General features: G+C 46.4%; 1 protein-coding gene across 1 annotated transcript; it reads left to right on the top strand.

The window, feature by feature from the left end:
• Nucleotides 1-1,016: 1,016 nt before the first annotated feature.
• Nucleotides 1,017-2,722, top strand: LOC123062855 (uncharacterized). Its single transcript, XM_044486534.1, has 2 exons — nt 1,017-1,500; nt 2,103-2,722. Exons 1-2 carry the CDS (start codon nt 1,080-1,082, stop codon nt 2,180-2,182), a joined length of 501 nt encoding a protein of 166 aa, XP_044342469.1. The 5' UTR covers nt 1,017-1,079; the 3' UTR covers nt 2,183-2,722.
• Nucleotides 2,723-16,554: the final 13,832 nt, after the last annotated feature.

Raw genomic sequence — 16,554 nt, 5'->3', positions numbered from 1 at the left:
GCCACCTCATGTCCTCGTACAAAGTAGCACGGCACGTCCCAGCTCTTAACCACATCCTCTTTGCTTCGTATGTTGTCCATATTAAAATCTTTAAAAAGACTTATATTTAGAAACGAAAGGAGCAGTAGTAAAAAAAAAGTAGAGAACTAGCACGATACGACACTCCGACTAGTAGAGAACTAGTAGGAGTGCTAGTGGTGTTTAGTTACTGAGGCCGTCGAATTGCGTTTTGCGTGGAGCGGAGGCATGGTCAAATGAGTACGTGATGAGCAACCATTTGGTCGGTCGATGTCGATCGATCGAGGGTGCGAGTACGTAAAAGTAAAAGAGCCAGGCCAGCTGCAGAAACTTGTTGCGCTGGCTTGGAGTGACATGATATATGTTTGCCGAGGGCGCGTGCGGTGCGGGCGGCACAGGGGTTCAAGTGGTGGTTTTTTAGGGTTCTAGTGGTGGTTACTTGACGGAGAACCCGGCCGGCCCCTGCCATGCATGCCGCCGGTGGCGGTGGGTGGCCCCATGAGCCATGGCGACAACGTCGTACCTAGTGCACGCAATTTCCGGTCCTGACCCATCCAACATCTGCGCCTGATCCTGTCCCGTACAGCTGGAGAACGCAATACCGACACCGCCACCACCATCACCAGCAGGAGAGTGACATTTACTCCGTCATCACTAACACGAAATGTTGGCCGCCACAACGAAGTAGTAGCACGATGGAACACTTGTGTTGGTTGCCAGATTATTTATTAAGCACGCGCCCATCTACGCCCTCGCGCATGGCATGGCTAACATAGAATAAGTTGTTTCTCTTCCTACAGAAACGAACGTCACACTCAAAATGTTGTTTTCTTGGCACAATTAGCCCGAGAAAAGGTAGGCTTCCCATGAGTTAATCAATCACCTAAGAATAAACAAGTATCTTTTCCTGTACAGCCAGCCAATGAGCAAACGAGCTCTTGCCCTGCCTCTATAAATAAGCCACAGCCCAAGCCAACTCTAGAAACCGACCAAGCAGCAGCAGCAGCAGCAGCAGACGAATTCCAGATAGACAAACGTCTCAAGAGAAAGACAGAGAGAGCATGGCGGCCATCTCCTCCACCTCCTACTTCTCCTCGCAGCCGCAGCTGCCGGCGTCCGACGGCGCCAACCCTGCCACCACCAGAAGCAGCAGCAGCAACGGCCGGCAGCCCCGGAGGCGGCGGACCGGCAGGTGCGTCATGCTCGAGGCGGACGCTGCCTCTGGCAGTGGCAGTGTCGGCGCGGCGGTGGGGAGGAGGACGAGGAGCCTCACGGAGGAGGACCTGGAGGAGCTCAAGGGCTGCCTCGACCTCGGCTTCGGCTTCTCCTACCACGAGATCCCGGGCCTCTGCGGGACGCTCCCCGGCCTGGAGCTCTGCTACTCCATGACGCGGAGGTTCCTCGACGAGCAGAGGACTCTGGTCGGGCAGCTGGAGCCCGCCGCCGCCACACCCATCCCAGACTGGAAGATCTCCGGCCCTGGTAAGACTTCTTTTCCTGTCCTGTGCACGTCTGTTTCGATTTCGTTACAATTGTTTCGGGATGCCGCGAAGATGGCAAGGTTTCTCTGCCGTTGTGGCAGAACTCTATGTTTATGCCTCCATGGTTTGCCTTTTATTATAACGATCAGAACATCAGAGTGTTGATTTTCTCTCTCTGTTTCTTTTTGGTTGATGAACCATGGAGCGGTAAAAGTTTTATAAAACAGAAATCATGAGTGTGGGAGATCCCCACTCAAGTCACATCCCCAGTTGCATCATAAAACAAAAGAGAAAAGGAACTCAATAAGCTGAACTACCTTCTCCAAGACAAGCTTCACAACAAAGCAAAGCAATAGTCCCCACAGAAAATATGTCTCCTCTCTCCAACACACAATTACCCCTAAAAATAAGAATTTGCAAATTTTAAAAAATTCTAATCTTTCTACCTTGAGTATATCACTATATCTTCATACAAAACCAGCAGCGCGAAGCACCTGGAGCTGTCTTTGATTTGCTATTCATTTATGATGATGTCCTATTTTTCTTTGTGATCAACAAATGGCATGCTGCTCATGGCTGATCAGTTACTACTGGCTTTGGCAGGTGATGATCCTGACGAAGTGAAAGCTCGGCTCAAGTATTGGGCACAGACAGTGGCATGCACAGTCAAACTCTGCACCTAGTAGGTCGGGAACTCGGGACTAGGGATGGGCTGTGCTAAGATGCTTCGGTTGACATGTGTGCTAAGATGGGCTGAACGGAAGGTGGCTGAAGCTGAAGAAATCTGCTTACATGGCTCTAAGACATGTTATACCGAGGAGATGCTTCGGTTGCACGCTATCGGGATAACATAACAGATCGGTGCTTTCCGAAAACTTCAGAGAGGGAGATGACTTATGACACCGCAGAACAGAGAGAAATCTCGAGCCGATATGTTGTCTGAGCTTTAATGAAAGCATCAGAAGCTTGTCATTTGTCAGAGGTGTTTTAAACATGCAATTCAGAGAGCTGCTAGTGTTTCTATTCTGCATTGAAATGATCACTAGGAGCTCCAACTGTGTTGTACTGTGCCAAGTTGAGCTTGCAAATATGTTGGTAGATTATTGGCTCTAGCAAATAAGTTGAGCTTGCAATCATGTTCCTTTGAACTTTGATTTGCTTTCAAAGAGTAGACACTGTATAGGACGTTCATGAACATATTTGTTGATTTTGTTGTACTGCAATGCAAAGGTGCAGAAACGATTTGCCCTGAAATAGATTTCTTTGTCTAGCTTAACAGCAAGTTGTGTTTGCTGTTATTCAGGATATCATATGATCCCACTGAACTGAATTTATGACGTGGCAAGATTGAGAAAAAAACACAGGCGACATAGCTAACTGAGCACTATTGACCGAAATAAGGCAGCGGATTCCTTCAACATATATTTCACGATCTTATTGGACTTACATTGGTGCCCAATGAAGAATAAAATGTTGTTCCCAGTGTAGATTTTTTTTTTCAAAAAGGGGATTACCTCGGCTTCTGCATCATAAGACGTTCATGAAATAAGTTTCAGACAATAAAACAAATAAAAAGAATGGCCAAACTCGAGATTACATAGCTCATCCATATAATCTATGAGTATGAGTGGTTCTCCAATCAAACTGGTTGAATAAACTTTGCGCAACTGATTCCAGCCGGCTGCACATAGAGGTCATAAACGCATGTGTGTCCATATGTTGTAGTGATGACCACATACAAATCGAAGTCGTGGCCCAGCAGATAACCTTCAAGAAATTAAGAATAGACGATCTGTTAAAGAAACAATCACTCCGGCAATTCCATGTTTTGTTATGTGAGACTTGACCACTGCATCTTCGCCCATCACCCTTCTATGTCCAAATCCTGGCTCCGCTTTGCGTGAATAGCTTTACCTTTTGGGATCAAAAGTAGAAGATATGATAGATATAGTTTAGGGCGGCTGGTTTTGGATTTGTACTCCAGATTTTTTGCCCTGCATGTTGTTTATATACATCTGATGCGTGTTTAAGCTGTACTAATCCACCTCGAGCCAACACCTTGATAAAATAATTTGGTGTGCCATGCAACTGCTCTAGAAGACTAGAACAGATCAGATGCAACAAACCACTGGACTAGCCGCGCGCACAACTAGTGTTGATTAATTTGTTTATCTTGCGGCCCGGAAACAGTGGCATGCGGCGCTGTGCGCCGCGGATGATGCAATGATTGATTGAACATTAGTTAGCCTACTGCCATCATCAGTGTGGGGAGTACAAGTTTTCTAATGTGTCCACGTATATAGTACTCCCTCCATTCCTTGTGTATAAATTTTTGAAATTTTTTTTCAAAATATAAGGTTTATTGCGTTGCACCACTCGTTTGGATTTTTTTTTTAAGAATTTGATTACATTTCCTTATATCATGCAAGCTCCTCTATTTTCTCATGTTAATTAGTCAGATGTAATCTTGTCCAGAACTTGTGAAAATTTGCCTTCACGTGCGTTCTTTAATTTTTGTGCCAAAAATTATACACCCTATATTTAAAAATGGAGGGAGTATATGCATGAGGTCGATCAACCGTCAATTCACGACCAAAAGAAATTTGAAAACGGCGATGTAAAATCACACGTACGTGTTACATGGACTCGGTACACTGACGATAAATGGTTGTGGCCCATTGAACGTGGAGTTAGTCTAGCCGTGGCATAAGGGAGGTGCATGCAGCACATGGGTAGAGGGTACGGTGGAGTGCGTCAATGCAGTGATTAGCAAGAATGCCAAAACTGTGGCATGAAAGGAAACGGATTGACGGGCCGAATAATCATGGTTTGATCGCAACCTAATGAGAGCTACTGCATTTTTTTAGATATAATATAGGGCAGAAGGAAATTTCAGATACTTTTCTTGTTCATGAGGCCCTGTGGCTGGTTGCTGCTTATCCTTTTGTTCATGCCTAGCTAGGATATACTCCCTTTTTCGGTTTATAGAGCTTATTTTAATTTTCTTTTTGTTTTTCCAATTTAAAGGGCTCATCTCTCTCTCATTTTTAGTTTTCGAGGCGCATTAAATCTTTGCATGCAAGAATTAAGAAAAAACACACCAATATATTCGTACTCATCTACTTCCTTCGTTTCTAAATATTTGTCTTTTTAGAGATTGCAAATGGACTACCACATACAGATATATATAGACATATTTTAGAGTGTAGATTCACTTAATACACTCATTTTGCTCCGTATCTAGTCACTTGTCGAAATCTCTAGAAAGATAAGTATTTAGGAACGGAGGGAGTAGTAGTGGCCAAGCATGCATGCACTGCAATTAATCCAAATTAATGCATGAGTTTAATTTAAGTAGTTTTGTAAAGTACGAGATACATTTCTTCACTCACAAAATGCCTTGGTTGATGATACTCCCACTAAACTATAGGGTTGGTGGGTGGTTTTGGATTCGGAGACCAGAATGTTTTCCACTAAACTATGCTGCATGTAATGCATGATACTCCCACTTTTGACCAAAATTCCAAAAATATCTAGGGTGGAACAACTCTGGCTAGTGTGCACCAAAAGACTGGATTATTTAAGCGGTTAGCCGCACAACTGATTTGTTTATTTGCCGCGCGGCGCAGTCATCTTGGTGGAACAGCTTCGTATGTTAGAGCATCTCCAGCTGTTGGCCCCGGGGCGCCTAAAATCGCCGCCTAGGTGTGAGCCGGCGCAAAAATTGGACCTAGGGGCGAGTTGGTCCCCAGCGGCCGGCCCCACGGCCGTCCCCAGGCACGTTTAAAAATAAAATTTGTATAGCAAATTTCGGCACAGTTCGGCGAAGTTCGGCTAAACACGATAAATTTTGGTAAACTTGGGTATATATTAGACATGTTCGTGGATTTTCATTACATAGCAAAATAGATAACTAATCTAAAAGAGAAACTGGCTGAACGCCGAGTAGTCGCCGTCGTCGCCGCCATCGTCGCTGTCGTCGTCGGACTTCTCCTCCTTGACGCGGCCGTCCCTGGTGGACCCCTGACCGGCGTCGCCAATGCGGGCTGGTGGCGGCGGCGCGTCGTCGTCGTCGCTGTCGCAGATGACGACGACTCCGCCTTCGTCGCGGCCGCGTCGGCGCTCCGCGAAGCGGTGCAGGCCGGCGCACTGGCGCTCCTTCGCCTTCTCCAGGCGCTCCTTCTCCATCGCTATGGAGTCCCTGCGCGCCCATTCCAGGGCCGCGTCGTCGTCGTCGAGCTCTGTCTTCACCGGCGCGAGCCCCGGCTCCGTCTTTGGCTTGACGAAGCGCGGAGGAGGAGCCAACAAGGAGGTGCGTCCGCCGCCCACGTTGATGACGATGCCGGCGCTGCGAGTGCGCCGGCCGAGCGGCGTCTCCGCCGCGGGCTCGGCCTTGACGCCGAGCAGGGCCGGAGTACCGAAAGAGTGCGAGGAAGATCGCGAGGAGGAAGAAGAGGAGGAGGACCCGAACCTCCTTGGCGCCAATGGCCCGGCGCGTCGGTGGTGCGCCGGGGCGGCCACCCTCGCCGGGTACGCCAACGGCGGGTCGTTGCCGCCCTTGAGGTACGTCAGCACGCCCTCGAGTGTGCGGCCGGGGACGCCCTGTTGGAAATATGCCCTAGAGGCAATAATAAAATGATTATTATATTTCCTTGTTCATGATAATTGTCTATTATTCATGCTATAATTGTATTATCCGGAAATCGTAATACATGTGTGAATACATAGACCACAATGTGTCCCTAGTGAGCCTCTAGTTGACTAGCTCGTTGATCAACAGATAGTCATGGTTTCCTGGCTATGGACATGGGGATGTCATTGATAACGGGATCACATCATTAGGAGAATGATGTGATGGACAAGACCCAAACCTAAGCATAGCACAAAGATCGTGTAGTTCGTTTGCTGTAGCTTTTCTGGATGTCAAGTATCATTTCCTTAGACCATGAGATTGTGCAACTCCCGGATACCGTAGGAGTGCCTTGGGTGTGCCAAACGTCACAACGTAACTGGGTGACTATAAAGGTACATTATAGGTATCTCCGAAAGTGTCTGTTGGGTTGGCACGAATCGAGACTGGGATTTGTCACTCCGTATGACGGAGAGGTATCTCTGGGCCCACTCGGTAATGCATCATCATAATGAGCTCAACGTGATCAAGTGGTTGATCACGGGATCATGCATTACGGTACGAGTAAAGTGACTTGCCAGTAACGAGACTGAACAAGGTATTGGGATACCGACGATCGAGTCTCGGGCAAGTAACGTACCGATTGACAAAAGGAATTGAGTACGGGATTGATTAGGTGCTCGACATCGTGGTTCATCCGATGAGATCATCGAGGAGCATGTGGGAGCCAACATGGGTATCCAGATCCCGCTGTTGGTTATTGACCAGAGAGTCATCTCGGTCATGTCTGCTTGTCTCCCGAACCTGTAGGGTCTACAAACTTAAGGTTCGGTGACGCTAGGGTTGTATAGATATGAGTATGCAGTAATCTGAAAGTTGTTCGGAGTCCCGGATGAGATCCTGGACGTCACGAGGAGTTCCGGAATTGTCCGGAGGTGAAGAATTATATATACGAAGTGTAGTTTCGGCCATCGGGAAAGTTTCGGGGCCACCGGTATTGTACCGGGACCACCGGATGGGTCCCGGGGGTCCACCGGGTGGGGCTACCCATCCCGGAGGGCCCCATGGGCTGAAGTGGGGAGGGGAACCAGCCCATAGTGGGCTGGTGCGCCCCCCCTTGGGCCCCCCATGCGCCTAGGGTTGGGAACCCTAGGGGAGGGGGCGCCTCCACTTGCCTTGGGGGGTACTCCACCCCCTTGGCCGCCGCCCCCCTAGGAGATCCCATCTCCTAGGGCCGGCGCACCCCCCTAGGGGGCCTATATAAAGGGGGGGAGGGATTGCAGCCGGACCTCAAGCCTTGGCGCCTCCCTCTCCCCTGCTACACCTCTCCCTCTCGCAGAAGCTCGGCGAAGCCCTGCTGCGATCACTGCTGCATCCACCACCACGCCGTCGTGCTGCTGGATCTTCATCAACCTCTCCTTCCCCCTTGCTGGATCAAGAAGGAGGAGACGTCATTCGCTCCGTACGTGTGTTGAACGCGGAGGTGCCGTCCGTTCGGCACTTGGTCATCGGTGATTTGGATCACGGCGAGTACGACTCCATCCTCCCCGTTCTCTTGAACGCTTCCGCTCGCGATCTACAAGGGTATGTAGATGCACTCTCCTCTCGTTGCTAGTTGACTCCATAGATTGACCTTGGTGAAACGTAGGAATTTTTTTTGTTTTCTACTACGATCCCCAACAGTGGTATCAGAGCCAGGTTTATGCGTAGTTACTATGCACGAGTAGAACATAAAGTAGTTGTGGGCGTCGATATTGTCAATTTGCTTGCCGTTACTAGTCTTATCTTGATTCGGCGGCATCGTGGGATGAAGCGGCCCAGACCAACCTTACACGTACGCTTACGTGAGACCGGTTCCACCGATTGACATGCACTAGTTGCATAAGGTGGCTGGCGGGTGTCTGTCTCTCCCACTTTAGTCGGATCGGATTCGATGAACAGGGTCCTTATGAAGGGTAAATAGAAATTGGCAATTCACGTTGTGGTTTTGTCGTAGGTAAGAAACGTTCTTGCTAGAAACCTATAGCAGCCATGTAAAAACTTGCAACAACAATTAGAGGACGTCTAACTTGTTTTTGCAGCAAGTGTTTTGTGATGTGATATGGCCAAAGGTTGTGATGAATGATGAATGTGTTGGAAATATGCCCTAGAGGCAATAATATAAGTATTATTATTATATTTCCTTGTTCATGATAATTGTCTTTTATTCATGCTATAACTGTATTATCCGGAAATCGTAATACACGTGTGAATACATAGACCACAATATGTCCCTAGTGAGCCTCTAGTTGACTAGCTCGTTATGATCAACAGATAGTCATGGTTTCCTGGCTATGGACATTGGATGTCGTTGATAATGGGATCACATCATTAGGAGAATGATGTGATGGACAAGACCCAATCCTAAGCCTAGCACAAAGATCGTGTAGTTCGTATGCTAGAGCTTTGCCAATGTCAAGTATCTCTTCCTTTGACCATGAGATCGTGTAACTCCTGGATACCGTAGGAATGCTTTGGGTGTATCAAACGTCACAACGTAACTGGGTGACTATAAAGGTGCACTACAGGTATCTCCGAAAGTATCTATTGTTTTATGCGAATCGAGACTGGGATTTGTCACTCCGTGTAAACGGAGAGGTATCTCTGGGCCCACTCGGTAGGACATCATCATATGCGCAATGTGACCAAGGAGTTGATCACGGGATGATGTGTTACGGAACAAGTAAAGTGACTTGCCAGTAACGAGATTGAACAAGGTATTGGATACCGACGATCGAATCTCGGGCAAGTAACATACCGATAGACAAAGGGAATTGAATACGGGATTGATTAAGTCCTTGACATCGTGGTTCATCCGATGAGATCATCGTGGAACATGTGGGAGCCAACATGGGTATCCAGATCCCGCTGTTGGTTATTGACCGGAGAACGTCTCGGTCATGTCTGCATGTCTCCCGAACCCGTAGGGTCTACACACTTAAGGTTCGGTGACGCTAGGGTTATAAAGGAAGCTTGTATGTGGTTAGCGAATGTTGTTCGGAGTCCCGGATGAGATCCCGGACGTCACGAGGAGTTCCGGAATGGTCCGGAGGTAAAGATTTATATATAGGAAGTCCTGTTTCGGCCATCGGGACAAGTTTCGGGGTCATCGGTATTGTACCGGGACCACCGGAAGGGTCCCGGGGGCCCACCGGGTGGGGCCACCTGCCCCGGGGGGGCCACATGGGCTGTAGGGGGTGCGCCTTGGCCTACATGGGCCAAGGGCACCAGCCCCAAGAGGCCCATGCGCCTAGGGAACCCTAGAGGGAAGAGTCCTCAAGGGGGAAGGCACCTCCGAGGTGCCTTGGGGAGGATGGACTCCTCCCTCCCCTCTTGGCTGCCGCACCAGATGCCATCTGGAGGCTGGCCGCCGCCCCTTGGGGTGGTAAACCCTAAAGGGGGCGCAGCCCTCCCCTCCCCCTATATATATTGAGGCATGGGGCTGCCCATAACACGCGATTTGATCTCTCGTTGGTGCAGCCCTGCCCCTCTCCCTCCTCCTCTTCTCCCATGGTGCTTGGTGAAGCCCTGCGGGATTGCCACGCTCCTCCACCACCACCACGCCGTTATGCTGCTGTTGGATGGAGTCTTCCTCAACCTCTCCCTCTCTCCTTGCTGGATCAAGGCGTGGGAGACGTCACCGGGCTGTATGTGTGTTGAACGCGGAGGTGCCGTCCGTTCGGCACTTGATCATCGGTGATCTGAATCACGACGAGTACGACTCCATCAACCCCGTTCACTTGAACGCTTCCGCTTAGCGATCTACAAGGGTATGTAGATGCACTCTCCTCTCTCCTTTCTACTCGTTGCTGGTCTCTCCATAGATAGATCTTGGTGATACGTAGGAAAATTTTGAATTTCTGCTACGTTCCCCAACAGTGGCATCATGAGCTAGGTCTATTGCGTAGATTCTTTGCACGAGTAGAACACAAAGTAGTTGTGGGCGTTGATGTTGTTCAATATGCTTACCGTTACTAGTCCAATCTTGTTTCGACGGTATTGTGGGATGAAGCGGCCCGGACCGACCTTACACGTACTCTTACGTGAGACAGGTTCCACCGATTGACATGCACTTGGTGCATAAGGTGGCTAGCGGGTGCCAGTCTCTCCCACTTTAGTCGGAACGGATTCGATGAAAAGGGTCCTTATGAAGGGTAAATAGCAATTGGCATATCACGTTGTGGTCTTGCGTAGGTAAGAAACGTTCTTGCTAGAAACCCATAGCAGCCACGTAAAACATGCAACAACAATTAGAGGACGTCTAACTTGTTTTTGCAGGGTATGCTATGTGATGTGATATGGCCAAAAAGGATGTGATGAATGATATATGTGATGTATGAGATTGATCATGTTCTTGTAATAGGATTCACGACTTGCATGTCGATGAGTATGACAACCGGCAGGAGCCATAGGAGTTGTCTTTATTTTTTGTATGACCTGCGTGTCATTGAAGAACGCCATGTAAACTACTTTACTTTATTGCTAAACGCGTTAGTCATAGAAGTAGAAGTAGTCGTTGGCGTGACAACTTCATGAAGACACGATGATGGAGATCATGATGATGGAGATCATGGTGTCATGCCGGTGACGATGATGATCATGGAGCCCCGAAGATGGAGATCAAAAGGAGCAAAGTGATGATGGCCATATCATGTCACTATTTGATTGCATGTGATGTTTATCATGTTTATACATCTTATTTGCTTAGAACGACGGTAGTAAATAAGATGATCCCTTACAACAATTTCAAGAAGTGTTCTCCCCTAACTGTGCACTGTTGCGACAGTTCGCTGTTTCAAAACATCACGTGATGATCGGGTGTTTTATTCAGACGTTCAAATACAACGGGTGTTGACGAGCCTAGCATGTACAGACATGGCCTCGGAACACATGCAAAACACTTAGGGTTAACTTGACGAGCCTAGCATGTACAGACATGGCCTCGGAACACGGAGACCGAAAGGTCGAGCGTGAGTCGTATAGAAGATACGATCAACATGAAGATGTTCACCGATGATGACTAGTCCGTCTCACGTGATGATCGGACACGGCCTAGTTTGACTCGGATCATGTAATCACTTAGATGACTAGAGGGATGTCTATCTGAGTGGGAGTTCATAAGATGAACTTAATTATCCTGAACATAGTCAAAAGGTTTTTGCAAATTATGTCGTAGCTCACGCTATAGTTCCACTGTTTAGATATGTTCCTAGAGAAAAATATAGTTGAAAGTTGACAGTAGCGATTATGCGGACACTAGAAAGCTTATGTCCTTAATGCACTGCTCAGTGTGCTGAACCCCAAACGTCGTTTGTGGATGTTTCGAACATCGAACATACATGTTTTGATAACTACGTGATAGTTCAGTTAAATGGCTTAAGTAGAGGCACCAAAGACGGTTTTGAAACATCGCGAAACATATGAGATGTTTTGAGGGCTGAAATTGGGATTTCAGGCTCGTGCCCACATCAAGAGGTATAAGACCTCCGACAATTTTCTTAGCCTGCAAACTAAGGAGAAAAGCTCAATCGTTGAGCTTGTGCTCAGATTGTCTGAGTACAACAATCATTTGAATCGAGTGGGAGTTGATCTTCCAGATAAGACAGTGATGGTTCTCCAAAGTCATTGCCACCAAGCTGTTAGAGCTTCGTGATGAACTATAACATATCAGGGATAGATATGATGATCCTTGAGGTATTCGCGATGTTTGACACCGCGAAAGTAGAAATCAAGAAGGAGCATCAATTGTTGATGGTTGGTGAAACCACTAGTTTCAAGAAGGGCAAGGGAACAAAGGGATACTTCATGAAACGGCAAATCAGCTGCTGCTCTAGTGAAGAAACCCAAGGTAAAACCCAAACCCGAGACTAAGTGCTTCTGTAATAAGGGGAACAACCACTAGAGCAGAATTACCCTAGATACTTGGTAGATAAGAAGGCTGGCAAGGTCGATAGAAGTATATTGGATATACATTGTGTTAATGTGTACTTTGCTAGTACTCCTAGTAGCACCAGGGTATTAGATACCGGTTCGGTTGCTAAGTGTTAGTAACTCGAAACAAAAGGCTACGGAATAAACGGAGACTAGCTAAAGGTGAGCTGACGATATGTGTTGGAAGTTTTTCCAAGCTTCATATGATCAAGCATCGCACGCTCCCTCTACCAAAGAGATTGGTGTTAAACCTAAATAATTGTTGTTTGGTGTTTGCGTTGAGCATAGACATGATTGGATTACGTCTATCGCAATACGGTTATTCATTTAAGGAGAATAATCGTTACTCTGTTTATTTGAATAATACCTTCAATGGTCTTACACCTAAAATGAATGGTTTATTAAATCTCGATCGTAGTGATACACATGTTCATGCCAAAAGATAGTAATGATAGAACCACCTACTTGTGGCACTGCCACGTAAGTCATATCGGTATAAAACGCATGAAGAAGCTCCATATTGATGGATCTTTGGGCTCACTCGTTTTTGAAAAGTTTGAGACATGCGAACCATGTCTATTGGTGTATATGCATGAAGAAACTCCATGCAAATGGACCGTTTTGACTCACTTGATTTTGAATCACTTGGGACATGCAAATCATACCACATGGGCAAGATGACTGAAAAGCCTCGTTTTCAGTAAGATGTAACAAGATAGCAACTTGTTGGAAGCAACACATTTTGATGCGTGCAGTCCAATGAGTGCTGAGGCATGCAGTGAATATCGTTATGTTCTTACTTCACAGATGATTCGAGTAGATGTTGAGAATATTTACTTGATGAAACACAAGTCTGAATTATTGAATGGTTCAAGTAATTTCAGAGTGAAGTAGAAGATTGTGACAAGAGGATAAAATGTCTATGATATGATCATAGAGATGAGTATCTGAGTTACGAGTTTTGGCACACAATTAAGACATTGTGGAAATTGTTTCACAATTAATACCGCCTGGAACACCATAGTGTGATGGTGTGTCCGAACATCATAGTTGCACCCTATTGGATATGATGCATACCATGATGTCTCTTATCGAACTGCCAGGATAGTTTATGGGTTAGGCATTAAAGACAACCACATTCACTTTAAATAGGGCACCACGTAATTCCGATGAGATGACACCGTATGAATTATGGTTTAGAGAAACCTAAGTTGTCATTTCTTAAAGGTTTGGGGCTGCGACGCTTATGTGAAAAAGTTTCAGGATTAAGCTCGAACCCAAAGCGGATAAAGTACATCTTCATAGGACACCCAAAACAGTTGGGTATACCTCCTAATTCAGATCCGAAGGCAATATGAATTGTTTCTAGAATTGGGTCCTTTCTCGAGGAAAGGTTTCTCTCGAAAGAATTGAGTGGGAGGATGGTGGAGACTTGATGAGGTTACTGAACCATCACTTCAACCAGTGTGTAGCAGGGCACAGGAAGTTGTTCCTGTGGCACCTACACCAATTGAAGTAGAAGCTTATGATAGTGATCATGAAACTTCAGATCAAGTCACTCCCAAACCTCGTAGGGTGACAAGGATACGTACTACTTCAGAGTGGTACAGTAATCCTGTCTTGGAAGTCATGTTGCTAGACAACAATGAACCTACGAGCTATGGAGAAGCGATGGTGGGCCTGGATTCCGATAAATGGCTCAAGGCCATAAAACCCGAGAGAGGATCCATGTATGAAAACAAAGTGTAGACTTTGGAAGAACTACTTGATGGTCATAAGGCTGTTAGGTACATATGGATTTTGAAAGGAAGACAGACAATGATGGTAAGTGTCACCATTGAGAAAGGTCGACTTGTCGTTGAGATGTTTTTCGACAAGTTCAAGGAGTTGACTACGATGAGACTTTCTCACTCGTAGCGATGCTAAGAGTATGTTGGAATTATATTAGCAATTACTGCATTATTTATGAAATCTTGCAGATAGGATGTCAAAACATTGTTTCCTCGACGATTCTTGAGGAAAGGTTGTATGTGATACAACCGGAAGGTTTTGTCTATCCTGAAATATGCTAATAAGTATGCAAAGCTCCAGCAATCCTTCTGAGGACTGGAGTGAGCATCTCGGAGTTGGAATGTATGCTTTGATGATGATCAAAGATTTAGGGTGTATACAAAGTTTATGAGAAACTTGTATTTCCAAAGAAGTGAGTGGGAGCACTATAGAATTTCTGATGAGTATATGTTGTTGACATATTAATGATCAGAAATGACGTAGAATTTCTGGAAAGCATATAGGGTTATTTGGAAAGTGTTTTCAATGGAAAACCTGGATTAAGCTACTTGAACATTGAGCATCAAGATCTATAAGGATAGATCAAAACGCTTAATGGTACTTTCAAATGAGCACATGCCTTGACGTGATCTTGAAGGTGTTCAAGATGGATCAGTCAAAAAAGGAGTTCTTGCCTGAGTTGTAAGGTACGAAGTTAAGGGCATCCATACCTGAGCCCTTGGCGCCTCCCTCCCTCCCGTGACACCTCCTCCTCTCCCGTAGGTGCTTGGCGAAGCCCTGCAGGATTGCCACGCTCCTCCATCACCACCACGCCGTTGTGCTGCTGCTGGATGGAGTCTTCCTCAACCTCTCCCTCTCTCCTTGCTGGATCAAGGCGTGGGAGACATCGTCGAGCTGTACGTGTGTTGAACGCGGAGGTGCCGTCCGTTCGGCACTAGGATCATCGGTGATCTGAATCACGACGAGTACGACTCCATCAACCCCGTTCACTTGAACGCTTCCGCTTAGCGATCTACAAGGGTATGTAGATGCACTCTCCTTTCTACTCATTGCTGGTCTCTCCATAGATAGATCTTGGTGACGCGTAGGAAAATTTTGAATTTCTGCTACGTTCCCCAACAGTGGCATCATGAGCTAGGTCTATTGCGTAGATTCTTTGCACGAGTAGAACACAAAGTAGTTGTGGGCGTCGATATTGTTCAATATGCTTGCCGTTACTAGTCTTATCTTGATTCGGCGGCATCGTGGGATGAAGCGGCCCGGACCAACCTTACACGTACGCTTACGTGAGACCGGTTCCACCGACAAACATGCACTAGTTGCATAAGGTGGCTGGCGGGTGTCTGTCTCTCCCACTTTAGTCGGATTGGATTCGATGAAAAGGGTCCTTATGAAGGGTAAATAGCAATTGGCATATCACGTTGTGGTTCATGCGTAGGTAAGAAACGTTCTTGCTAGAAACCCATAGCAGCCACGTAAAACATGCAACAACAATTAGAGGACGTCTAACTTGTTTTTGCAGGGTATGCTATGTGATGTGATATGGCCAAAAGGATGTGATGAATGATATATGTGATGTATGAGATTGATCATGTTCTTGTAATAGGATTCACGACTTGCATGTCGATGAGTATGACAACCGGCAGGAGCCATAGGAGTTGTCTTTATTTTTTGTATGACCTGCGTGTCATTGAAGAACGCCATGTAACTTACTTTACTTTATTGCTAAACGCGTTAGCCATAGAAGTAGAAGTAGTCGTTGGCGTGACAACTTCATGAAGACACGATGATGGAGATCATGATGATGGAGATCATGGTGTCATGCCGGTGACAAGATGATCATGGAGCCCCGAAGATGAAGATCAAAGGAGCTATATGATATTGGCCATATCATGTTACTACTCTATTTGATTGCATGTGATATTTATCATGTTTATGCATCTTGTTTACTTAGGACGACGGTAGTAAATAAGATGATCCCTTACAAAATTTCAAGAAGTGTTCTCCCCTAACTGTGCACCGTTGCTACAGTTCGTCGCTTCTAAGCACCACGTGATGATCGGGTGTGATGGATTCTTACGTTCACATACAACGGGTGTAAGACAGTTTTACACAGCGAAAACACTTAGGGTTAACTTGACGAGCCTAGCATGTGCAGACATGGCCTCGGAACACGGAGACCGAAAGGTCGAGCATGAGTCGTATGGTAGATACGATCAACATGAAGATGTTCACCGATGATGACTAGTCCGTCTCACGTGATGATCGGACACGGCCTAGTTGACTCGGATCATGTGATCACTTAGATGACCAGAGGGATGTCTATCTAAGTGGGAGTTCATAAGATGAACTTAACTATCCTGAACATAGTCAAAAGACCTTTTGCAAATTATGTCGTAAGCTCGCGCTTTAGTTCCACTGTTTAGATATGTTCCTAGAGAAAATATAGTTGAAAGTTGAAAGTAGCAATTATGCAGACAGTAGATAGCTTATGTCCTTAATGCACTGCTCAGTGTGCTGAACCCCAAACATCGTTTGTGGATGTTTCGAACATCGAACATACACGTTTTGATAACTACGTGATAGTTCAGTTAAATGGTTTAAGTAGAGGCACCAAAGACGTTTTCGAAACGTCACGGAACATATGAGATGTTTCGAGGGCTG

The sequence above is a fragment of the Triticum aestivum genome, chromosome 3A (assembly GCF_018294505.1).
Source record: "Triticum aestivum cultivar Chinese Spring chromosome 3A, IWGSC CS RefSeq v2.1, whole genome shotgun sequence".
Classification (NCBI taxonomy): domain Eukaryota; kingdom Viridiplantae; phylum Streptophyta; class Magnoliopsida; order Poales; family Poaceae; genus Triticum; species Triticum aestivum.
This window is presented reverse-complemented; position numbering and strand designations above follow the sequence as displayed.

What these genes read in the sequence shown, in the direction of transcription:
- LOC123062855 (XM_044486534.1), top strand. Translation starts at nt 1,080, where the DNA reads ATGGCGGCCATCTCCTCCACCTCCTACTTCTCCTCGCAGCCGCAGCTG. An exon ending in CTGGAAGATCTCCGGCCCTG is followed by an intron (nt 1,501 to 2,102) that starts GTAAGACTTCTT and finishes TGGCTTTGGCAG; the next exon opens with GTGATGATCCTGACGAAGTG.